The following is a 25,974-nucleotide window of genomic DNA, read 5'->3' on the forward strand; positions in this document are numbered from 1 at the left end:
GAATGGCGACAGAACAGATTTCATGTTGTTACATAAGATGTTAATTTGAACAGTTTAGTAATAGGATAGAAGGTTACAATAATAGCAAACAGTGTGGGATTGGATTCATGAATTGAAGTTTTGCTTGTAGTGATGGACGAAATGCTCATGTTTTGTTCTTCAGTCTGGGGTTCAGGTTGGGGTGGAGCGGAGGGGAGGGCCCAGACAATTTGTCTTTGGTTGGTCATCTACTTCAGGAGTTTTAGAGGGGACGTATCACACAGATTTGTACAGGGTCTTTGGAGAAGATGATGCACAATCCTAAAGGAACCCGAAAGAATGAAGGACAGAGAAAAGGGGATTTAGAGAGCAGCTAACAATCTGTTTGCTAATGACTGTGGCACAGAACATTGTAAATAAGCTCAGTTCTATTTTGAATAGTGGATGAAGTTTTTTTTTTTTTTTTTTTTATATAAATGTTTTATTGAAAATTTTTTCCCAAACAACAATTTTTCCCCTCTTACAAAGCAAACGCAACAATAACAATACAGAAATTTTAAACAATACACAAGTAACAAAACCCCTTTATCTTTGACCTAAACTAAACCCCCCCTCCCCCCCCCCCTCCCCCTGGGTTGCTGCTGCTGGTCATCTGTCTTCCCTCTAACGTTCCCCTAGGTAGTCGAGAAATGGCTGCCACCGCCTGGTGAACCCTTGAGCCGATCCTCTCAGGGCAAACTTTATCTGCTCCAGTTTAATGAACCCCGCCATATCATTTACCCAGGCCTCCAGTCCGGGGGGTTTCGCCTCCTTCCACATGAGTAGGATCCTGCGCCGGGCTACTAGGGACGCAAAGGCCACAACGTCGGCCTCTTTCGCCTCCTGCACTCCCGGCTCTTCCGCAACTCCAAATAGAGCTAATCCCCAGCCTGGTTTGACCCGGGCCTTCACCACCCACGAAATCACTCCCGTCACTCCCTTCCAATACCCTTCCAGTGCCGGGCATGCCCAAAACATATGTGCGTGGTTTGCCGGGCTCCCGCCACACCTCCCACATTTGTCCTCCACTCCAAAGAACCTGCTCAATCTTGCTCCCGTTATGTGTGCTCTATGTAGCACCTTAAATTGAATCAGGCTAAGCCTGGCGCATGAGGAAGAGGAATTTACCCTGCTTAGGGCATCAGCCCACATACCCTCCTCTATCTCCTCCCCTAGTTCTTCTTCCCACTTTCCTTTTAGTTCGCCCACCGACTCCTCCCCCTCTTCCCTCATCTCTCGGTAAATCTCTGACACCTTGCCCTCTCCGACCCACACCCCTGAAAGCACCCTGTCCTGTATCCCCTGTGTCGGGAGCAATGGAAATTCCCTCACCTGTTGTCTAGTAAATGCCCTCACCTGCATATATCTCAAGAAATTTCCCCGGGGCAACTTATACTTTTCCTCCAATGCTCCCAAGCTCGCAAAAGTCCCATCTATAAATAAATCTCCCACCCTCCTAATTCCCAACTGGAACCAGCTCTGAAATCCTCCATCCATTCTTCCTGGGGCGAACCTATGGTTGTTCCTGATTGGGGACCCCACCAGGGCTCCCCGCACCCCTCTCTGTCGCCTCCACTGTCCCCAGATATTCAATGTTGCCGCCACCACCGGGTTCGTGGTAAACTTTTTAGGTGAGATCGGTAGCGGCGCCGTCACCAGCGCCTCTAAACTCGTCCCTTTACAGGACTTTCTCTCCAGTCTTTCCCACGCCGCTCCCTCACCCTCCATCATCCATTTACGTATCATTGCCACATTGGCGGCCCAATAGTAATCGCCCAAGTTCGGTAGTGCCAATCCTCCTCTGTCCCTACTACGCTGAAGGAACCCCCTCCTTACTCTCGGAACTTTCCCTGCCCACACGAAGCTCGTGATGCTCCTGTCTATTTTGTTAAAAAAGGTCTTAGTGATTAGTATAGGGAGACATTGAAATACAAATAAGAACCTCGGGAGGACCATCATCTTAATTGCTTGCACCCTGCCCGCCAGCGATAGAGGCTGCATGTCCCACCTCTTGAAGTCCTCCTCCATTTGTTCTACCAACCGTGTCAGATTAAGTCTGTGCAAGGTTCCCCAGCTCCTAGCGATCTGAATCCCCAGGTATCGGAAGTTTCTTTCCACTTTCCTTAGAGGCAAGCCTTCTATCTCTCTACTCTGGTCCCCTGGATGTATCACAAATAATTCACTCTTTCCCATGTTTAGCCTATACCCCGAGAAATCCCCGAACCCCCTCAAAATTCGCATAACCTCTATCATTCCCCCCGCTGGGTCCGACACGTATAACAATAGGTCATCCGCATATAACGAGACTCGGTGTTCTTCTCCCCCTCTAATCACCCCTCTCCATTTCCTGGAGTCTCTCAACGCCATGGCCAGAGGTTCAATTGCCAACGCGAACAACAATGGAGACAGCGGGCATCCCTGTCTTGTTCCCCTATATAGTCGGAAATACTCCGATCTATGTCGACCTGTAACTACGCTTGCCGTTGGAGCCCCATAAAGAAGTCTAACCCAGCTAATAAACCCGTTCCCAAACCCAAACCTCCTTAACACTTCCCATAAATACTCCCACTCCACCCTATCAAATGCCTTCTCTGCGTCCATTGCCGCCACTATCTCTGCCTCCCCCTCCACTGGGGGCATCATTATCACCCCTAATAGTCGTCGCACGTTAACATTCAGTTGTCTCCCTTTTACGAACCCTGTCTGATCTTCGTGCACCACCCCCGGGACACAGTCCTCTATCCTCGATGCCAGTACCTTTGCCAACAATTTGGCGTCCACGTTCAACAATGAAATGGGTCTATAGGACCCGCACTGCAACGGATCTTTATCCCTCTTCAAAATTAACGATATCGTCGCCTCCGACATCGTCGGGGGTAGAGTCCCCCCTTTCCTGGCCTCATTGAACGTCCTCACCATCAACGGGGCCAACAAGTCCACATATTTTCTGTAATACTCCACCGGGAACCCGTCTGGTCCTGGGGCCTTCCCTGCTTGCATGCTTCCCAGTCCCTTAATAACCTCGTCCACCCCAATCGGTGCCCCCAGGCCTACCACCCCCCGCTCCTCCACTTTCGGGAACCTCAATTGGTCCAGGAACTGCCGCATCCCCTCCTCTCCCTCTGGGGGTTGAGACCTATACAGTTCCTCATAGAAGGTCTTGAACACCTCATTTATCTTTCCTGCCCTTCGCACCGTGTCTCCCCTTTCGTCTCTAATTCCTCCTATTTCCCTCGCTGCTGCCCTCTTTCGCAATTGATGAGCCAACAGGCGACTCGCCTTTTCCCCATATTCATACCTCCTCCCCTGTGCCTTCCTCCACAGTACCTCCGCCTTTCTGGTGGTCAGAAGGTCAAATTCCGTCTGGAGTCGTCTCCTCTCCCTGTACAATTCCTCCTCCGGGGTCTCTGCAAATTCCCTATCCACCCTTAAAATCTCCCCCAGTAATCTTTCCCTTTCCTTGGCCTCTGTTTTCCTTTTGTGGGCCCCAATGGAGATCAGCTCTCCTCTGACCACCGCTTTTAGTGCTTCCCATACCACTCCCACAGGGACCTCGCCGTCGTCATTGACCTCCAGGTATCTCTCAATACACCCCCGCACTCTTGCACACACTCCCTCATCCGCCATCAGTCCCACATCTAATCGCCAGAGTGTTCTCTGCTCCCTTTCCTCTCCTAATTCCAGGTCCACCCAATGTGGGGCATGATCCGAAACCGCTATGGCTGAGTACTCAGCTTCTTCCACCCTAGAGATCAACGACCTTCCCAAAACAAAAAAATCTATCCGGGAGTACACTTTATGGACATGGGAGAAGAAGGAATACTCCCTAGCCCTAGGTCTAAGAAATCGCCATGGATCCACTCCCCCCATTTGGTCCATAAACCCCTTAAGTACCTTGGCCGCTGCCGGCCTTCTTCCGGTCCTTGAGCTGGATCTATCTAGCCCCGGGTCCAGCACCGTATTAAAGTCCCCTCCTAAAATCAAGTTTCCTACCTCCAGGTCCGGTATACGCCCCAGCATCCGTCTCATAAATCCCGCATCGTCCCAGTTTGGGGCATACACGTTAACCAACACGACCTCCATTCCCTCCAGCCTGCCACTCACCATTACATATCTACCTCCGCTATCTGCTACGATGTTCTTTGCTTCAAATGCGACCTGTTTCCCCACCAAAATGGCCACCCCTCTATTCTTTGCGTCCAGTCCTGAGTGGAACACCTGTCCCACCCATCCTTTCCTTAGCCTAACTTGGTCCGCCACCTTTAGGTGCGTCTCTTGGAGCATAACCACGTCTGCCCTTAGTCCTTTCAAATGCGCGAGCACTCGGGCCCTTTTTATCGGTCCGTTCAGGCCTCTCACGTTCCACGTGATCAGCCTCACTAGGGGGCTACCTGCCCCCCTCCCGTGTCGACTAGCCATTACCTTCTCTAGGCCAGTCCCATATCCCGCCTCCGCGCTCCCGCTCGCTCCCCCAGCGTCGCACACCATCCCCGCCCACCCACTCTTTAGCCATTTCCTTTTGGATTTCCGCAGCAGCAACCCAGTTGTCCCCCCCCCCCCTTCTCCCTCCCTCCTCCCCTCCCCGCTAGATCTCTTTCTAGCTTGATTGCTCCCCCCATATTACTTCCGTAAGTCAGCTGACTTCAACTGACCCCGGCTACTCCTGCTCACTCCTCGACCTCCCCATGTGGGGAACTCCCATCCGCCTTGCGCCTGTCTTCCCGCCTTATTCTTTCTGGTGCGGGAACATCCCTTTACCTGACCCGCCTCTTATGGCGCAGCTCCCTTTCCCCTCCCCCTCCCCTTCCCCATTCTCCAACTATGTCCCGTCTTTCCCCCCTCACCGGCGCCCACATTTCCCCAATGTCTCCCCCCTTCCCTGTTTACTTCTCAATTAACTTCCACCGTAACATTAACAATAACATTTCCTGCAGCATCAGTCCCTCAGTTCCGATCCAATTTCTCTTCTTTGATGAAGGTCCATGCTTCCTCCGCCGTCTCGAAATAATGGTGTCTCTCCTGATACGTGACCCATAGTCTTGCCGGCTGCAGCATCCCGAACTTCACCTTCCTTTTATGCAACACCTCTTTGGCTCGGTTGAAGCTCGCCCTCCTTCTCGCCACCTCCGCACTCCAATCCTGGTATACCCGTACCACTGCATTCTCCCATCTGCTACTCCGCACCTTTTTAGCCCATCTCAGGACCTCTTCTCTATCCTTAAGGCGGTAAAATTGCACGATTATCGCCCTGGGTGGTTCTCCCGCTTTTGGTCTTCTCGCCGGAATCCGATTTGCCCACTCCACCTCCAAGGGGCCCGTAGGGGCCTCAGCACCCATCAGTGAGCTCAGCATCGTACTTGCGTACGCTCCACAGTCCACTCCTTCCACACCCTCAGGGAGACCCAGTATCCGAAGGTTCTTCCTTCGCGCTCCATTTTCTAGGGCTTCGATCCTTTCAGTACACTTTTTATGAAGTGCCTCGTGCGTCTGTGTCTTAACCGCCAGGCCCAGGATCTCGTCCTCAATATCTGTCACCTTCTGCTCCACCACACGGAGCTCTGTCTCCTGGGTCTTTAATGTCTCCTTGAGCCCCTCAATTGCCTGTAGCAACGGGGTCAGCACCTCCCTCTTCAGCAGCTCCACGCACCGTCTCACAATTTCATGCTCAGGCCCCCATGTCGCCTGCGCTTTCTCCGCCGCCATCTTGTACTTCTCTCTTTCTGACCCTTTGGTCGACGATTCCTCGCGCTGCAGCCGCCGCCGCCGGTTTTTTCCTCCTTCGTTTGGGGGGGACTCCCTTCTCACACGCCCCACACCGGGTTGCGTCGTCGAAAAATTCCCCGTTGAGGCTCTTAAAAGAGCCCGAAGGTCCGTCGGAGCTGGAGCCGCCGAAGCGTGCGGCTAGCTAGGCATCACCGCAACCGGAAGTCCCTTCAGTGGCCTTGATGAGGTCTTTTCACAGTTGTTCCCTCTGCTGCTAGAATTCACCTTTGATACAGGCCCTCAGGTCAGCTTGCAGCTTTAAGCTTGCCCTTCCCCCGCCTGCATGCTGGAAGAGGCCCTGTTTATCCTGTAGTTGCAGCCAAATCTTTCACTGTTTCTGCGTGTGTCTGGCAACCAAGAGACATACCCTTCCTGGGGGACACTGTCGGGGGAATATTGCCGCCTTCTTCCCACACCGGGAAATGTCAAACAAATGCCGTGGGGGCCCTGTAAAAGAGCCCAAAAGTCCGTTCCAAGCAGGAGCTGCCGAATATGCGACCTAGCTCTGCATAGCCGCACCCGGAAACTTAGTGGATGAAGTTTAATGAACCATAGAAATTTCATCGTACATTCAGCTAAATATTCAATTTTGTTCTTGGCTTGGTAACCATTTTTAAATGTTGTATTTTCCAGCTGAGGTGACCAATGATTGATTGGATTTGATGCCCATTAGAGAATTTACTTTAGTTTTTTCCCAGAATAACTCTGGAAGTTAGTTAGGTTGAGATTAACTTCAATGAAAAAAAAAAATCTGCCTGTAGAGTTTGCTAAAATGAATCCCTTTGGCTTCTCTCCCATATTGTTCAATCTGTCACTATGTGAACCGAGTCTTTGTGAGAGTGGGAGAAATATTAATTTGGCTTAAACAGCATCTTTGTGCTTGACGTGTATGGCACTATCAAGCAATTAATGCCTTGGTCTATGGGATGAGTGTTGACTGACTGTAAATTATGAGGGCGCAAAATTAATTTGACATTGGACTTGTACTTTGATTTGAAACTTGCTCTGTCTATGGGACTCATTTAATCCAGTGTATTTTGTCATCCTCTTCCCTCTCTTTACAAACTGCAGGTATTTCAGAAGGAAGAAATTGAGCCACTTCAGACTTCGCTCCAAGAGGTTAACCGACTTGGACAAGGGTTGATCCAGAGTGCGGCTAAAAATACCAATATTCAGAAGTTGGAACACGACCTTGAAGAAGCAAATACACGATGGAATACTCTAACAACAAAGGTTTATTTTCTTTCTTTCGACATTCCCTCCCCTCATTGTTTAAAAAAAAAAATTTAAAGTATCCAATTATTTTTTTCCAATTAAGGGGCAATTTAGCGTGGCCAATCCACCTAACCTGCACATCTTGGGTTGTGGGGGTGAAACCCACTAAGGCACGGGGAGAATGTGCAAACTCCACACGGACAGTGACCCAGGGCCAGGATTCGAACCCGGATCCTCAGCGCCGTAGGCAGCAATGCTAACCACCGTGCTACCCCCTCCCCTCATTGTTAAACAGGTAGCTTGCTGCCTGCTGTGTACACACCAGTTCATTGGGATTGCATCATCTGCTTAATAGGTTGCAGAACGAGCTGCCAAGCTTCAGGAAGCCCTCTTGCATTGTGGGAGATTTCAAGATGCATTCGAATCGTTGCTCAGCTGGTTAATGGATACAGAGGAGCTCGTAGCCAATCAAAAGCCACCTTCAGCTGAGTTCAAAGTAGTGAAGGCTCAGATTCAAGAACAAAAAGTAAGTAATACTTCATAAATTGTGAATTTATCCAAGATCTTGCCAAAGATTGACTTTTAGGGTGAGGATTTTCTTTCATTTTTATCTACTTCTAACTTGGGTGAGTTGGGGGGGAGGAAGGAAGGGGAAGAGGGATGCTCCTGCAGAAGTTTCATTGAGTGTCCTGGGTCGCTTTACCTCCCAGACTTCATTTGAACAAGTCCACTGCCACCTCGTGCCTGAAACCCACAATGGTCCATTGCCCAAGGAGACCAGGGGAATGGTCCCCAGCATGAAGCTAATGCCGGGGAAGGGGATTTGGATGAAGACCTCACTGCTGGGATGGAGAAGCCAGCAGAAGCCTGTGCTCACTTCTCCCCCTGAATGCCTACAAAGATTCCTCAGAATTCCTTTTAAATATCCTTAAGCAGTTCTAGTCACTCTGTGAACTGCCATCATTGTGGAGCTGATGGGGTTGGTCCCGTGAAGACCTCCCAATCCAGCAGTTTAAATTGTGTGGGTGTGCGTGTGTAATGTTGTTACAAATCCAAAACTAAGTGCCATAAATAGAAGATGGTCACCAAGTGGGAATTCAGGAGAAATCTCTTTAGCCAGTGAGTAGTTTGAATGTGAAACTCACCACAGCGAGGAAGCTGATACGCCGATGGGGGAAAAAGGAATACACAATTTTGTTGATGAGAGAGATATGAAGATGGGCTGTTTCCATGCTGTATGTTTTATGTATTCATATTTCTGTGTGTTTCTGTTAGATTTAGAACTGTGCAATTCAAATGTGAAAAGTAGTTCAGTTGACAGGTAAAACAGTGATGGGAGATATTGTAAGACAGTTGTGCTGGTTTTGAATGACCCAATTTCCAGATACACAATGTCCATGAGAAATTCTGCTGTGAATAGATTGAAATCTGATGGCAGTCGCTCATTTCAATAGATACATTTATGGAGGGGGTAAAGGTCAATTTATGTGGAGACAATTTGTGTTCGGAAGCGGGATGTGATGGGTAGTTTATGTCGGTAGAGGGTGCAGGAGAGTTTACAGGGAGAAAGGGGCAGTTAATTTAGAGAGGGGGCAGTTTGTGGAGAGAGGGGCAGTTTGTGTGGGGAATGGGGAGGGGGCAGTTTGTGTGGGGAATGGGGAGGGGGCAGTTTGTGTAGGGAATGGGGAGGGGGCAGTTTGTGTGGGGTATGGGGAGAGGGCAGTTTGTGTGGGGGAATGGGGAGAGGGCAGTTTGTGTGGGGAATGGGGAGGGGGCAGTTTGTGTGGGGGAATGGGGAGAGGGAAGTTTGTGTGGGGAATGGGGAGGGAGCAGTTTGTGTGGGGAATGGGGAGAGGGCAGTTTGTGTGGGGAATGGGGAGGGAGCAGTTTGTGTGGGGAATGGGGAGGGGGCAGTTTGTGTGGGGTATGGGGAGGGGGCAGTTTGTGTGGGGAATGGGGAGGGGGCAGTTTGTGTGGGGAATGGGGAGGGGGCAGTTTGTGTGGGGAATGGGGAGAGGGCAGTTTGTGTGGGGAATGGGGAGAGGGGCAGTTTGTGTGGGGAATGGGGAGAGGGGCAGTTTGTGTGGGGAATGGGGAGGGGGCAGTTTGTATGGGGAGGGGGCAGTTTGTGTGGGGAATGGGGAGGGGGCAGTTTGTGTGGGGAATGGGGAGAGAGGGCAGTTTGTGTGGGGAATGGGGAGGGGGCAGTTTGTATGGGGAGGGGGCAGTTTGTGTGGGGAATGGGGAGGGGGCAGTTTGTGTGGGGAATGGGGAGGGGGCAGTTTGTGTGGGGAATGGGGAAGGGGCAGTTTGTGTGGGGGAAAGAGGTGAGGTTGTTTCAGTTGCCTTTTTCAGCGCTTGAATGTGGAGCAGGATACGGTTAATGGCGTGGAATATGTTGCAATCTCACTTCACTCTCTGGCCATGTTAGCAGATGCTGGATGTGCGCACACATAGAGAGTCTTGTACTCAAAGGCAGGTGTGCTGAGTAATGGGGTTTTAGATATCACCGTGAATGACTCGCGGTGTACATTACCTCTTAGTAGAGTGGGCTGTGATTGTCTACCCTTGGCTACTATCATCTAAGGTTAAAAACAGGATAAACATACTCGATGCGTCATAGGTCAATACAGCAATAAAGGACGTGATTCAGCCCATCATGCCTGTGCTAGATTTAATTACCCACAATCCTCCCTTCTCTTTCCCCCATAGTCCTGCACTTTTTTCCCAATTAAGTATTTATCCATTTCCTTTTTTGAAAGTTATCATTGACTCTGCTTCCTTCACACATTCAGGCACCGAGTTGTGGTGTGGTGATTGTTTTGGTAAAAATACCCTTGCTGTTAGCCAGTGAAGTTGGGCAGTTCAGATTACTCTCGGTTTACAGGAATGAATATTATGTTTGTCATGGTTCTCACTTTAATCTTTGTGCCGATGAAGCTTCTCCAACACTTGCTGGACGATCGCAAACCAACTGTGGAGATGATCAAGCGAGAAGGGGAGAAGATTGCAGGGTTGGCCGATTCGATGGACCGAGAAAAGACCCTGAATCAGCTGCAAGGCCTGAGTCGCAGGTGGAATTCCCTGCTGGCCAAGGCTGAAAACAGGTAACGGGGATCTGTGGCTGTGCACCCACTTAGCACCATGGGGGAGGGCGGGGGCCATTCCGTCTCTCAAGCTGGTTCCACCAATTAGTTAGATCATGGTTGATGCACACCTGAACTCAATCCTTAATTTCCTCACCCTAACTACCTAAAACCTGTCGACCTCCGGTTTCAAATTATTAATTGAGCCAATGTTTTCTGCTTTGGAAGAGAGTGTTATATTACAGCGATGTAGGCTGGAATTCTCCGAGCCCGCGGGGAATTTCCGCTACGCTGCTCCGTCGCCGGAGAATCGGCACCAATCGCGCCTGGGGCGCCGGTCCCACGGAGATTCTTCGCGGGAGATGGGCCGAACTCCCGCTGAGTTCCGCCGAGTCCTGCCAGCTTGATTCAAACCTGGTACCACCCGACGGGAGCTCGGAACCGCGGCTGCTGTGGACGTCCTGGTGGGGGGGGGGGGGGGGGGCGCCGGGGGTATCTGACTCCGGGGGAGGCCTCCACGGGGTCCAGGCCCGCAATCGGGGGCTTCCGATCGGCGGGTGGCCGCGATCTGGAGGGGGCCTAACTCCTTCCGCGCGGGCCCGCTGTAAGGTCCCCGACTTGTTGCTCCGCGCCGGCACGGAGACAGCAACCACGCGCATGCGCCGTCACCCGCATGCACGGACCCGTGCCGGCCTTGCAGGACCGCCTTTTGCCGCAGGACCGGCGCACAGCACTCCACGCCGTGCTAGCCCTCTAATAAACGGAGAATTGCTGGTCCAGGAGGCCCGTTGATGCTGGCGTACACCACTCCCGGCTGTAATATATATTACTCATTTGTCTTGCCGAGTTGTATTTAACTTGAGGATAAACAGTCAAAGTCTTCCAGTTAATGACAAATTATTTATTTATTTATGTTTTTAATAATATTTTATTGAGGTATTTGAAAACTTTTATAACCGAAACATAAACAATGACATCAACATGGTAAAATACACATTTCCCCACCCCCTCCCCCAAGCCCTACCTTCACACACCTCACCAATACAACAACAATCTGCCGATGTCTTGGCCTCTTTCGCCCCTTGAACTCTCGGATCTTCCGACGCTCCAAAGATCGCTACCTCCGACCTCGGCGCCACCCGTGTTTTAGTACCGTGGACATTGCTTTAGCAAAATCCTGCCAAAACCCTCTAAGCTTCGGGCATGCCCAAAACATGTAGACATGATTTGCTGGGCTTCCCGCGCACCTCGCACACCTATCCTCAACCCCAAAGAACTTACTCATCCTAGCCGCTGTCATGTGTGCCCGGTGGACTATCTTAAATTGTATCAGGCTAAGCCTAGCGCATGATGAGGAGGAATTAACCCTGCTTAGGGCATCCGCCCATAGCCCCTCCTCTATCTCTCCTCCTAGCTCGTCCTCCCACTTGTCCTTCAGCTCCTCCACTGGAGTTTCCTCCGCCTCTGAATGCTCCTGATAAATATCCGATACCTTCCCCTCTCCCACCCAGGTACTGGAAACTACTCGATCCTGTATCCCCCGTGGCGGCAGCAGCGGAAAGGTCGACACCTGTTTTCTCAGGAAGTTTCGCACCTGTAAATACCTAAAACCATTCCCTGCTGGCAATTTAAATTTATCCTCCAGCTGGGAAAGCTCCCGTCTGTAAATAGATCCCCCATCCTTCTAATTCCTGCCCTCTGCCAACTCCGGAACCCGCCATCTAGCCTACCAGGTACAAACCGGTGGTTATTATAAATTGGGGTCCAAATCGATGCCCCCTCCCCTCTCTTATATCTCCTCCATTGCCCCCAGATCTTCAGAGCCGCCGCCACCACCGGCTTGTGGAGTATCGGGCCGGCGAGAATGGCAGAAGTGCCGTTACCAGTGCTCCCAAACTGGTGACTTTTCATGACGCCGCCTCCATCCGTTCCCATGCTGACCCCTCCCCCACTACCCACGTCCTATATTAGCCGGCCAGTAGTAATTGCAGAATTCGGCAGCGCCAACCCACCCTCCCCCGACTGCGCTCCAGCAACACTTTCTTCACTCGCGGGGTTTTACTCGCCCACACAAAGCCTGAAATAATCTTATTCACCCACTTGAAAAAGGCCTTTGGGATGAAGATGGGGAGGCACTGAAAGACAAACAGAAATCTGGGGAGGACCGGCATTTTCACAGTCTGTACCCTCCCCGCCAGTGATAGCGGGAGCATGCCCCATCTCTTAAAGTCCCCTTCCATTTGTTCCACCAACCGGGATCATAGAATTTACAGTGCAGAAGGAGGCCTTTCGGCCCATCGAGTCTGCACCGGCTCTTGGAAAGAGCACCCTACCCAAGGTCAACACCTCCACCCTATCCCCATAGCCCAGTAACCCCACCCAACACCAAGGGCAGTTTTGGACACTATGGGCAATTTAGCATGGCCAATCCACCTAACCCGCACATCTTTGGACTGTGGGAGGAAACCGGAGCACCCGGAGGAAACCCACGCACACACGGGGAGGATGTGCAGACTCCGCACAGACAGTGACCCAAGCCGGAATCGAACCTGGGACCCTGGAGCTGTGAAGCATTTGTGCTATCCACAATGCTACCGTGCTGTACCGTGGGATAGGTTTAACTTGTGCAGTGCCTCCCATTTCCGGGCCACCTGGATTCCCAGATACCGAAAGCTCCTTCCTACCATTCTAAGCGGCAGCTCTCCCAGTCTCTTCTCCTGTCCTCTTGCCTGGACCGCAAACATCTCGCTTTTCCCCGACAAATTATTTATTGAGTAACAAAATAATATACTTGTGAGTTCTTTTACTTTTAATACTTTGACTAGTAATAGAATTAACTAAGGTTAGATTAAATTAACAATTAATATAGTACACTACACTCTGAGCTGGTCATGTCTATCCTCTAGCTGAAATACACACTCACTAACACTAAGAAAGAGCGGGAAACTCCTTATATAGTTCCTGTTAGTGTTGCCATCTAGTGATAATCTGACTGTACTGACTGCACATTAACATTAGCAGAAAAAGTTCCTCAGTCAAGTCACTCTTGAATATTCCATGTTCTATATTACGAGGAACACTGTAGCCTAGCTTGTATAATCTCGCTCCTTGCTATAACCCCTATACCCTGATTACCCTCTGATAAACATTCCAAGGTTTGCTGTTCAGAACTGCATGCAGTACTACAGACGTGATCTAACGAGGGCATTGTTTGACTGTAGCAAAACGTCCTCTGCTTTATTATGGCGACGTGATGGTAATGTCACTCGACTTAGTAATCCAAAGGATTCATGCTTTGGGGACACAGGTGCAAATCTCATCATGCCAGCTGGTGAAATTTGAATTCAACTCATAAAAACCTGGAAAATAAAACTCATCTTCATAATGGGAACCTTGAAACTATCGGCAATCATTGTTAAAAAACCATCTGGTTCACTAATGCCCTTTAGGGAAGGAAATCTGCCATCCTTACCTGGTCTGGCCTACATGTGACTCCAGACCCACAGCAATGTGGTTGACTCTTAACTGCCTCCGAAATAGCCTAGCAAGTCACTCAGTTCAAGGGCAATGAAGGATGAGTAAAAAAAAAAAAATATTGGCCTTGCCAATGATGCCCACATCCTATGAAAGAATACATTTGAATAGTTGAGTATGTTATTGTGGGGTTTTTGCATTTGATGGGCCTCTGTTGTTTAAAATATGGAAATGTTAAAATTATAAATCCCTCAATAAAAACATTTCTAAAAAAAAAAAAAATTTGAAAAAAATCCAGCCCTCTCGTTATGCAGATTCATCTTTTTGATTATTTTTTACATATTTAATTGTTCTGTGGATGTAGAAACCCTAAATCTCTTTGGACGTCCACTGTTCATCGCTGTGGCGTAAATAATACTTGGAAATTAACCATCTTACATTATATGAAAAAAATAAGGCTTGTATAAAATATATTTTCAGTTAAGTATCAGTGTAATAGACTGAACTGATCACCAAGGCTTCATTGTCAAATGTAGATGCAATATTAAAAAGAAGCCAGTGGTTAATTGTCCCCAGTGAGCTGAAGTTCTTTCTGCAAGCCATCCCTTTCAGTACCACAATTTTTTATGTCCTTTCAAGGAGTCAATTTTTTCTTTAGATTTTTTTGATAGAACTATAGAACATCAGATGGTACGCAAGCGAATATGAATCAGAAATAGCCACATTGTTCTGTGAAAGATTGCGGCTGAAATAAAATATTTCTTTCCCTCGCAGACACTGCCTCCATTTTTCAACAATTTTCTGTACTCAACACCTGAAATCGTCTACTCTTTGTTGTGTAATAATTTTTCTGTTTTTGTTTCACTTTTTGTACACCAGTTATCTGTGCACTGCTGTACAACTCTAAGCACATGGGTTACATAGGAGGCAATGGTGCCTTGAGCTGAGTGGCTGCTCTCTCCTGCCTCTATCGCCCTTGAGTTGCTCTGGCCATTGCACCCATCGGAACAGGAGGAGATCATGTTCCCTCTCAAACTGTTCAGCTCTTCACTTGTATCATGGCTGACCTCTATCTTGAGTCCAGATCAGACCAGAGACACGAGGATGGTCCTGTGTCATTATGTAAAGGAACTTTTCTCATAAATTAGACTTTCTGGAAACAGTGATAATAATATCAGCTATAACTGAAACAGTTATACCGGTGTTAAGGCTGATATGGGTGCATATGTAGAAAACTGTTAAATATTTCGTCGAAAGTACTCAAGGGAGCACAAACCAAAAATGCCAGGAGTCAGCACAGATGGACTTTAGGTTTCTGAATGTCTCGATTTCATGGGTTGCACGAGAGTTCTCCCCAGTGTCCTGGTCAACATTTTATCCTTCATCAAGATCACTAAAACACATCTGTTTATTATTGATCTCATATATGATGAGTGACAGCTTGCTATGTGCAAACTGGCTGCCATTTCTCCTACATTACATCAGTAACTACGCTTCAGAAAAGTACTTAATTGGTTGTGCAAGGTTTTATGTCCCAAATTTTGTTTAAAAATGCTGCTGTGAGTGCGAGTCTTTCTTTATAGCAAAGTCTCTTTTCTTATCCTCTCCACAGACAGCGGCAGTTGGAGGCCATTTTGGTGGTGGCTCAGCAGTTCCACGACACTGTAGAACCTTTGATTGAATGGCTTTCTGCTGCTGAGAAGAAAGTTGCAAACTCTGAACCTATTGGCACTCAAACTACCAGACTACAAGAGCAGATTTCCCAACATAAAGTGAGTATTGACCCAGGTGTAGGCTGACACTTCCTTCCATCCATTACTTTTAAGTTACAACTTTGCAGAATCATTATTTTTGTGTTTTTCGTTGGGAGGGTCGCGGGGGAAGTATTTTCTGTTGCCATTCTTTGTTTTCTGCCTCAGTTTATTTTTTCCCAGTACCTTCTCTCATTCGTTTATACACCTTGCGTAGGCCATGGAAGATGATGTCGTCAGTCATGGTAAACAGTTGCACCAGGCTATTAGCGTTGGCCAGTTGCTAAAGAATATGAGTTCCAGAGACGATAAAGACACGTTGCAGGGAAGGCTGGATTCTGCCCAGACTCGGTACATTGAGATCCAGGACAGGTGTGGCCGCAAAGCTGCCCTGATCCAGCAGGCCCTTTCCAATGCCTGGATCTTTGGGGAGGAGGAAGTAGAGGTTCTGAACTGGTTGGCGGAGGTGCAGGACAGACTCAACAATGCAGCCATTCAAGACTACGATCCTGAGCATCTTCAGAAGCAACATTCTGAGCATCTGGTACCTTTTTGTTTTGTTACACTTTAATTTCACCGTCAATTTTCTTTTAAATATAATTTTCCTTTTGTTCATTTTCTTCCTGTTGCTGTGATTTTGATCGAGTCAAAACGTTGCCGGAAGCCTTGGGCTTTCGGTTTGTACTAGTTTCCATTAACCAAAACCTGTTCTACCAAATCAGGCTCTCCACGAGGACATCATGCAACGGAAGCAGCACGTTGATCAGGCAATTAAGAATGGATTAGCTCTCTTGAAACAGACAACAGGTAAGCAGTTGAGCAGTGGTTGGGGTGGGGCGGTGGGCAGAGAGGATAGTGATGATTTACTCCTACCCTCTCCCCCTCCCTTCTCTCTCTCTCTCTCTTCCTTCCCCTCCCAAACCTGGTATTGGCAGTTCATTGGGACAGGTATCAGAAGTGGACCAGCATTCTGGTCCTTCTGTATCTTTTGCACCTACATTGATTTCTGGTGAGCCTGGAGTGTGGAAAACTCCAATGGACGGGGGGTGTAAACATCTTCAAAATATTCAAATGACTAGGAGGTGACAACTCATGAAATAGTAATTTTGTAGCCATTACTGCCTATAGAGAAGGGGCGGCATGGGGCTTGGTAATGGAGATATCGGTGTAAATTCCACTTTTGCTTTCAGAAGAAGTCTTTGCAGTAATTGCTCTGTATTTTGACCCACCAACTTGATGTCACCAATCCTTTTTCTGATGGGAATCCATGCTTACCTTTGGAGCTCTCTCCTTTAACCTGCTCTTTAAAACCTGCCTCTTTGACCGAGTATAAAATGTCACTAGCTGCTCCACAGAAGCTTAAGCAGTCAAGAATTGGCAGTGAGCCAAAGAAGGAGGCATTAGAACAGGTGACCAAAAGCTTGGCCAAAGAAGTGGGTTTTAAGGGGATTCTTAAATGAGGAGAGAGAGGCGGAAAGGCTTTAGGGAGGGAATTCCAGAGCTTCGGGTTCAGGCACCTGAAGCCATGGCCACCAACCGTGGAATGATGGTGAGCAAAAGTCCAGATTTGGATTGTGAGGGGCTGGATAAGGTTACAGAGTTTGGGGCTGGGGGAAACATGGAGGGATTTGAAAACCAGGATGAGATATTTTATAACCGAAACATAAACAATGACATCAACATGGTAAAATACACATTTCCCCACCCCCTCCCCCAAGCCCTACCTTCACACACCTCACCAATACAACAACAATCTGCCGATGTCTTGGCCTCTTTCGCCCCTTGAACTCTCGGATCTTCCGACGCTCCAAAGATCGCTACCTCCGACCTCGGCACCACCCGTGTTTTAGTACCGTGGACATTGCTTTAGCAAAATCCTGCCAAAACCCTCTAAGCTTCGGGCATGCCCAAAACATGTAGACATGATTTGCTGGGCTTCCCGCGCACCTCGCACACCTATCCTCAACCCCAAAGAACTTACTCATCCTAGCCGCTGTCATGTGTGCCCGGTGGACTATCTTAAATTGTATCAGGCTAAGCCTAGCGCATGATGAGGAGGAATTAACCCTGCTTAGGGCATCCGCCCATAGCCCCTCCTCTATCTCTCCTCCTAGCTCGTCCTCCCACTTGTCCTTCAGCTCCTCCACCGGAGTTTCCTCCGCCTCTGAATGCTCCTGATAAATATCCGATACCTTCCCCTCTCCCACCCAGGTACTGGAAACTACTCGATCCTGTATCCCCCGTGGCGGCAGCAGCGGAAAGGTCGGCACCTGTTTTCTCAGGAAGTTTCGCACCTGTAAATACCTAAAACCATTCCCTGCTGGCAATTTAAATTTATCCTCCAGCTAGGAAAGCTCCCGTCTGTAAATAGATCCCCCATCCTTCTAATTCCTGCCCTCTGCCAACTCCGGAACCCGCCATCTAGCCTAGATATTTAAAGTGAAGGTGTCAGACTGGGAACCAGTGTAGGTCAGCAAACACAAGGGATGAACAGGACTTGGAGCAAGTTAGGATGCAGGCAGCAGAGTTTTGTGTGGCACGCTGCAATACTGACCTTTTAATGATGGGATGGTGCTCTGCTATTGCTAAAAGGGTCACTAATCCGGTATCACTCTTGCAGCACCAAAGTATTTTCAAGGCTTTAAAATGCTTTGCATTATACTGAGATTGTGAAAGGTGCTGTCTAAATACAATTCATCTTTTCTTCCTCGATGGAAAGCGACACTTTCTCTTTGGATTTTCTGAAGAGTATTGAGTAGTATTTGAGCTAAGGTTACTCAGTCTGAAACCACGTTTGGCAGGCTGGCAAACTGTATTTTTTTTTATTTTAAAAATATGTTTATTCAGAATTTGTCAACAAAAATGTTCAACCATTCAAACCCCCCCCCGCCCCCCCGTAACAAAAAAGAAAAGAAAAGTTGCATAGCAAGACATAAACATATCAATCCAACATAATACAGAACTTTGTACAATGGGTTCCTCCCGCACATATTGACTTTCCCATATGTTTATGTTTTTCCTTTCTCCAATGCCCCCTAGGAAAAAACCCTTTCATCGCCCACCCTTCTACCCCCAGCCCCCACCCCCACCCCCCCAAAAGAAACGCTCCCTCCCTGGGTTGCTGCTGCTGCTGACCGACCTCCATCTAACGCTCCGCGAGATAGTCCAGGAACGGTTGCCACCGCCTGAAGAACCCCTGCACAGACCCTCTCAAGGCAAACTTTATCCTCTCCAGCTTGATGAACCCTGCATGTCATTTATCCAGGCTTCCACACTGGGGGGCTTCGCGTCTTTCCATATTAGCAAGATCCTCCGCCGGGCTACCAGGGACGCAAAGGCCAGGATACCGGCCTCTTTCGCCTCCTGCACTCCAGCTCGTCCGCCACTCCAAATAGTATTAGACCCCAACTTGGCTTGACCTGGACTTTCACCACCGTAGACATAGTCCTCGCAACACTGCTCCAAAACCCATCCAGTGCTGGGCACGACCAGAACATATGGGCGTGATTAGCTGGGCTTCCTGAGCACCTCCCACATCTGTCCTCCATCCCAAAGAACCTACTCAGCCTCGCCCCTGTCATATGCGCTCTGTGAATAACCTTAAACTGTATCAGGCTGAGCCTGGCACACGAGGAAGAGGAATTAACCCTACTTAGGGCATCAGCCCACAGACCCTCTTCGATCTCCTCCCCCAACTCCTCCTCCCATTTGCTCTTCCGCTCCTCTACCAGAGCCTCCTCCTCTTCTTTCATCTCCTGATATATCGCCGACACCTCTCTGACCCATACACCCGAAATCACCCTGTCCTGAATCCCCTGTGCCGGGAGCAGTGGGAATTCCCTCGCCTGCCGCCTCACAAACGCCCTCACTTGTATATACCTGAAAGCGTTTCTCGGGGGTAGCCCAAACTTCTCCTCCAGCGCCCCTAAGCTCGCAAACGTCCCATCGATGAACAGGTCCCCCATTCTTCTAATCCCTGCCTGATGCCAGCTCTGAAACCCCCCGTCCATCCTTCCTGGGACAAACCGATGGTTATCTCTGATCGGGGACCACACCGAGGCTGCCATCACACCCTTATGTTGTCTCCACTGCCCCCACCACCGGACTCGTGGTGTACCTTGTCGGCGAGAGCGGCAGCGGTGCCGTCACCAGCGCCCCCAGGCTCGTTCCTTTGCAGGACGCCATCTCCAACCTCTTCCATGCCGCCCCCTCTCCCTCCATCACCCACTTACGGATCATCGCCACGTTGGCTGTCCAATAGTAGCCTCCCAGATTCGGCAATGCCAGCCCTCCTCTGTCTCTACTATGCTCCAGAAACCCCCTCCTTACCCTCGGGGTCTTGTTTGCCCACACAAAACCCATAATGCTCCTGCCTACCCTCTTAAAAAAGGCCTTGGTGACCATAATTGGAAAGCACTGGAACACAAAAAGAAACCTCGGTAGGACCATCATTTTAATCGACTGTACTCTGCCCGCTTGCGAGAGTGGCAACATGTCCCATCGTTTGAAGTCCTCCTCCATCTGCTCCACCAGCCGTGTCAAATTAAGTTTATGCAGGGCCCCCCAACTCCTAGCTACTTGGATCCCCAAGTATCGAAAGCTCCTTTCCGCCCTCCTCAACGGTAGGTCATCTATCCCTCTTCCCTGGTCTGGCAAACTGTATTAACGAGCAGCTATTAAGATTCCGGACCAAATCCCAAACGTTATTAGGATACCGGACAGAAATCCCAATATTTTATTTATTTGTTGTTATGACACTCTGGGCTAGTGGGTGGTCAATTCCTGGCCCACTTGACCCGGAGTCACAACACAAGTGAATTAACCAATAATTTTTAGAAAATGACCCGAATTCTTTGACCATTATAATGACAGTCGGCAGGTTCTGGCTGGGATTAGCAGGAACGTTCTCGGTGGTAGGAGAAGTGTGAATGACCCTGCTATCGAATGATACATTTTGGGGGGGGGGCTTCAGTAGGATGTCCCGCCGAGGCCGCACTCGGTCGCATTTCCTGCAATCAGGAGCTCTGTTCGTTAGTGCAGGAAGAGAAAATGGCGCCCGCTCTCTCGACCACCTGATGCCCTAACTTGCCTGTTAGGAGGTCCTCGAGCACCCCTGCATCTCACCTCATACGGGCAGGGCAGCACAAGTCCGATCCCCGGTATGGGCAAAATGTCCCCCCGGGCATCTTGGCAGGCAGACGGTGCCATAGTGCCTGGGTGGCATCAGCAGTGTCAGCGTTCCACGCTGCCCAGAGGCCAATCACCTGGGGGTCTCCGATCGCTCCCCTACATTCATCACACAGCTCCAAACAGAATCAGAAATTATTTCTCCCCTTGCGCATTATGCATTGGTTTATACAGCATCTTAAAACTCTCTCTCTTTCCTTTTACAGGGGATGAAGTTATAATCATTCAAGAAAGATTAGATGGCATCAAAGCTCGCTATGCTGAGATTACCACTACCAGTGCTAAAGTCTTGAAGACCTTAGAACAGGCCCTCCAGCTGGCCACCAAGTTTCAGTTTGCTCATGAAGTTTTAGCTACCTGGCTCGAGAAAGTAGAGGCTGAACTGACCTCTTATGCTTCGGAGGTGCTTGCAGGGGAACAGCTAGCTCAAGCACAGGAAAGACAGAAAGTAAGTGGTTCATCACACGTGTGTGTGTGTGTGTGTGTGTGTGTGTGTGTGTGTGTCAGAAGTAAGTGGTTCCTCTCTTTGTAATTGTGTGTGTGTCTACATTTACTCCGTAACATTAATAACTTTTTTTATCTGAACAAATTTATTTCCTCGTTAGTTCAACTCCAGTTTTTCAACCACATTTGTGAGCGTGTATGATTAGTGAATGTTTGTGTGCACCTACATTAGCTCAGCCTCCCTATAAATGGGGGGCGTGATTCTTTGACCCCCCGCCAGGCCGGAGAATCAGCGGGGGGCCGCACGAATCGCGCCCCGATGTGTGGGCCGCTCCAGCGGCGTGCTGGCCCCCCCAGGACCCGAGAATCAGGTCTCGGAACTGGTGGCGGAGTGAAGTACTCCCGTTTTGGCGCCGGCACTCTGGCACCGGACCAGAGAATCGCGACCGGGATTTTTCCATCATGTTAGTTGATGTGCGTGCGGGTCAATGAGTGTATGCACATTAATTTTTTTAAATCTTTCCAATTAAGGAGCAATTTAGCGTGGTCAATATTCCTACCCTGCACATCTTTGGGTTGTGGGGGTGAGACCCATGCAGGCACAGGGAGAATGTTCAAACTTCACACGGTCAGTGACCCGGGGCAGGGATCGAACCTGGGTCCTCGACGGCTTGAGGCAGCAGTGCTAACCACTGTGCCACTGTACTACCCATGAGTGTATGCACATTCATGTGTATGCGTGTATTTATTCGGGTCTGTACAAATGCGATTTTCCCATCACATTAGTGAGTGCATGTGTGCACGGATTAGTATGTTCATGTATGTTAATGTATGTGTTAGTGTGCATGCACCTTACTGTGTTTGTGTTTTAGAGAATGTGGGCGCACAGAATCTAGGGCTGGATTCTCCGCTGTTGGGATTCTCCGTTGCGCCAGCTGCCCACAATGGGAAACCCCATTGGCCGGCTGGCGAGACGGGGAATCCCGGGTGGGAGGTGCCGCACCAGAAATCTGGTGCGGCGGGATGGAGATCCGCCCCATGCGTTTGCGTGCATGCACACGTGCGTGTTTGTGTGTATGTTTAGTGAGTGATCTTTAGCTGCTTCACTGTGGATATATGAGATCATTCAGCGATGCCTTTTGAGTAAAAGAGTTGGTGTTTGAACCACTTGATGGACAGTTGCTGTGTGAGAGACTGACTTTGTTTGCTTTGTGTAATCTCGCACATCAATAGTTGGATGAGCACTGTCAGTAGAGCGTCAGTAAATCGCTCAAGCAGAAACTTGTGACCTCTGCCTGACCGCTCCCTGTAATTTGAGTTAGGGTGCCACTGATGAGAGAGCCAATAGGATGGAGACCCATGTTTTCCATTGTTTCCAGCAGCTGCTCTGGGAGGCATAAAAAGTCTTGTTGCTTTTAAAAGGGTAAAGTTCATCTCTGTTTGTATTGAGGGCAACAGCCATTATCAGTGGGTCATTGAGACTGATCTACAGTCCTCTCATTGATATATCATCGCTGTAAAGAAATATTGCTATTGGGCAGAATTCTAACCATGAAAGTATCTCTTCATTGCAGGAATAAATGTTATGTCTTTTCATGCCAACTTTATATATTGACCACAGTTTTGGCTTGTGTTTTATTTACTGAATTAAGAACATTTCCGTAATTAATTGCAGGTTATTTTCTTCAAAAATAACATAATTGCTAATTCTTTTGTCAACATCACAGCACATCAGGAACACCCTGATAGCTGCTGCGAGAGCCAAGGAGAATAACCATCAGGGGAAGTAGCTTCCCTGAAATAAAGCAGTTCAGATGGTTAAGCAGTGACCAGGGCTGCTGCCTAATTACAAGGCCGGGTTGTGTTAGAGACCACTAGGACCTTTGATTAATATAGTGTTAGCAATCAATCCAAACTGTGTTGAATATACTCAATTGGACAAACTTTGACTCCGCAGCCCATTTTGCATCTCAATTCCCTTTGGAATTAAAATTGGGGAGAGATTTAAAACAGGCTGCTGACTCACTCAACACCCAATTTACTCTTAACATAAACAGCCAAGAACTATCCCAGTCATAGATGTATACAATTTGGGGTTTCATTATGACATGAAAAAAGGTCTCTTTGACATAACAATAGTATACTTAAAAAAAATTTGACAATTGGGCTGACATTTTCTGACCATATCCACCGATAGGATGGTCCCACCGCAGATAGTGACCCCCTCTGCTCCATGGGTTTCCCTGACAACAGAGGGTGCAAACAAGGGGGAAACCCCCCGTTGACAGAAGATCCCGCTGCCGGGCAAAGGCAGGCTGCCAATGCGGTTGCAAAACACACCGCGTGGGACGTGGAGAATCCCGCCCTGGGTCTCAATTGTTTTCTAAAATCGTGTTACCTTCAAACGAATGAAGACTAAAATATTCTTGTGTTCCTTTATCACATATTCTTTTCCCCAGAACTTTAATCTGACTTATATTTCTTTATATCTTTTACATCCACTGTATATGTACAGAAACCTAAACTGACACAGTAGGGGATAATATTAACCTTAATCATGGGCTGGGAAATCTACCACATCATTTCAAATGTTCACATCCGCCTTCTAATGAATTTCGATTTCAAAATCGGGTGGGGTGCACCCAAGTTGGACAGTTGGCGGTGGGTTGATTTACAATTTGCCCCCAATAAGCCTGGTGACAAAAGTTTTGATACAGTAGTGTTTTACCCCCAGGTTATGGTTTGTTACGGATGGTGTCCTAAAGCGTTTACACAGGGACTAACCAATTTTGGGAGAGGAAGGAGAGTGTGGTCACTCACTGTGCCAGTTGTAGGAGGCGACATGTTGCTTTTACTGTACCGTGCAATGCCTAGTTCCACAACGCAGCACTGCGTTAAAGCCAAGAACTGTGTGATGAGAGAACTCTCTCTGTGCTGATCCCTAGGAGCTGAGGAATGAGACGATGGAGCACAGGGTAAGCCTGGACACAGTTAATGAGGTCAGCAGTGCTCTACTGGAGTTGGTCCCGTGGAGAGCGAGAGAAGGACTCGACAAACTGGTGTCTGATGACAACGAGCGTTACAGATTAGTGAGCGATACCATAGCACAGAAGGTGGAAGAAATAGATGCTGCTATACAACGATCACAGCAGGTATGTCTCACTCTCTACTCTTATTACACCAGGGAAGGTGCGTGCTCTCTTTGTTTCACAAACGGAGGTGCATTTGATAAATATTTATGCAAAAAATGCTGCCACTTCATTATTCTCCAGTGACAAAGGGGGCCTTTGGAGTGGGTTTAATATGCATCACAGGCACAGCTTGATGTAGCTACAAGTGGCATGTGCAAGCTGAAGCAGAGTTAAGTTGTTCATTGTTAAAGCCATCTGTCTGGTCCATCAATTGTCCTACTTGGATTCTTAAAGAGCAGGAAATCCATCACAAATGCTTTATGCAATAGAGGGACGGTTAACTCATGGGAAGCAGCTACACTCCTTTCCACCATTTCAAGACTGGTGTGTGTTAGTTTTCTTTAACGAACAGAAAATTTAAAAAAAGATCATTGGCGTTGGGTCAGGTGATGCCAATGTGTGAGGTGATGCACAAACTGTTGTTTTTGGATTCCTCGTGAGGAACAATTCCCTTTAGGAAGGAAGTCAAGGCTTCGGAGAGGGTTCAGATTCCCCTGGAATCATACCAGAGGAAGCTGGGGTTGATCTGTTTTGGAGCAGAGAAGAATGTTCAAAGCAAATTAATGGTTTTGATGGCGTGAATAATGAGGGACGGTTTTCAGTGGCTGAGTGGTCAGTAACCAGAGGAGACCGATTTAAGATAATTGGCAAAAGAACTAGAAGCATCATGAAAGAAATAATTTACAAAATAAGTTCTTACAAATGCTCTGCCTAAAAGGGTGCTGGAAGCAGAATAAGTGGTAAATGTCAAAGGGGATTTGGATAAATACTTGAAGAGGAAGGTTCTGTAGGGCTGAGGGGGATGAGCAGGGGGAGTGGGACTAATTTGGAAGCTCTTCCAAAGAGCTGGGACAGGCACAATGGGCCAAATGGCCTCATCTGCTGTACAATTCTATGATTCCTGTCAAAGATTTGGGAGTATAAATTCTTAGTTGAAATCCTTTTCAGATATTCAATTCTATGGACTCCATAACCAATGTCTACCTGCCAGGTGTCAAGTTCAGGCCAGTCCTTATGCAGACATGTCCCAGTAATATTATGCTGTCTGAAATTGGAAGCAACTTGTCTTTAAGTCATGTCGGGCTGGTTTTTCATCCTAAAGGAGGGTAGCGGGAGTCGGGAAGTTTCCCGGCTCAGCGTGCTACCGTAGGGCAAAAGTGCCCGCAATGACAGGATTCTCGATCCGGGAGGGGGTTGGGCACTAAGAGTCATTGAGCACCCCCCTCCCCCACCCCGGCCCAGAAATTGTTCAGAGGCAGCCTAATGCCGGGTGCGGAGGTGGGTGTTGAAAAGGCTGGCCTCAGTGCTCTAGGACATATGTCCCAGTTGAAAGAAAACAGCCCTCTGGCCCTCACCACTCAAACCCTCTCACACTCCCCAGGTCCCCTCCATGCCAACTTGTGTCCCCACATGGGGGCAAAACTTGATTTCACATCAGGGAGTAGAGGGTTAAATTATAAGGGCAGGTTGCATTAAGTTACTGTGGACTGCCATGAGTGTTAAAGATTGAGTGATGATCTGATCTGGGTGTTTAAAATGTTAAAAAGAGTTGATCGGCGAGATACAGGGTAACTGTTGCTTCTGGTCAGGGAATCGAGGGGAATGGTCCATAAAATTAAACAATGGGCGGGATTCACATTGCTAACACGAACACGCAAGGCGTGGCGAGCCAGGTGGATCCCGGAAGAAGGCTCTACTGGCATCTATCGGCCACGCCACACTGCTTTTCAGGCAGAAAGTGGCAGGGAGATCTCGCCTAAAAACGTTTTTCAAAAAAAGGCTGAAGTGAGCAAAACCTACATTTTGTTCATTCTAAGCTCTGTATTTGAACATTGCGCCTTTTAT

General features: G+C 48.5%; 1 protein-coding gene across 20 annotated transcripts in view; it reads left to right on the forward strand.

The window, feature by feature from the left end:
- The window catches only part of dst (dystonin), a 779,292-nt gene that overhangs the window by 635,804 nt on the left and 117,514 nt on the right, over positions 1–25,974 (forward strand). For 17 of the 20 annotated variants that reach the window (XM_072498412.1, XM_072498427.1, XM_072498428.1 and 14 more), the window contains 8 exons: positions 6,853–7,014; positions 7,352–7,522; positions 9,937–10,103; positions 15,169–15,328; positions 15,525–15,851; positions 16,030–16,114; positions 20,701–20,942; positions 23,884–24,090. In XM_072498412.1, coding sequence (XP_072354513.1) covers positions 6,853–7,014; positions 7,352–7,522; positions 9,937–10,103; positions 15,169–15,328; positions 15,525–15,851; positions 16,030–16,114; positions 20,701–20,942; positions 23,884–24,090 — 1,521 coding nt within the window. The remainder of the gene's footprint in view (positions 1–6,852; positions 7,015–7,351; positions 7,523–9,936; positions 10,104–15,168; positions 15,329–15,524; positions 15,852–16,029; positions 16,115–20,700; positions 20,943–23,883; positions 24,091–25,974) is intronic. The other 3 variants (XM_072498431.1, XM_072498420.1, XM_072498418.1) reach the window with 1 other exon arrangement.

This window comes from Scyliorhinus torazame, chromosome 4 (assembly GCF_047496885.1).
Source record: "Scyliorhinus torazame isolate Kashiwa2021f chromosome 4, sScyTor2.1, whole genome shotgun sequence".
NCBI classification, from domain to species: Eukaryota; Metazoa; Chordata; class Chondrichthyes; order Carcharhiniformes; family Scyliorhinidae; genus Scyliorhinus; species Scyliorhinus torazame.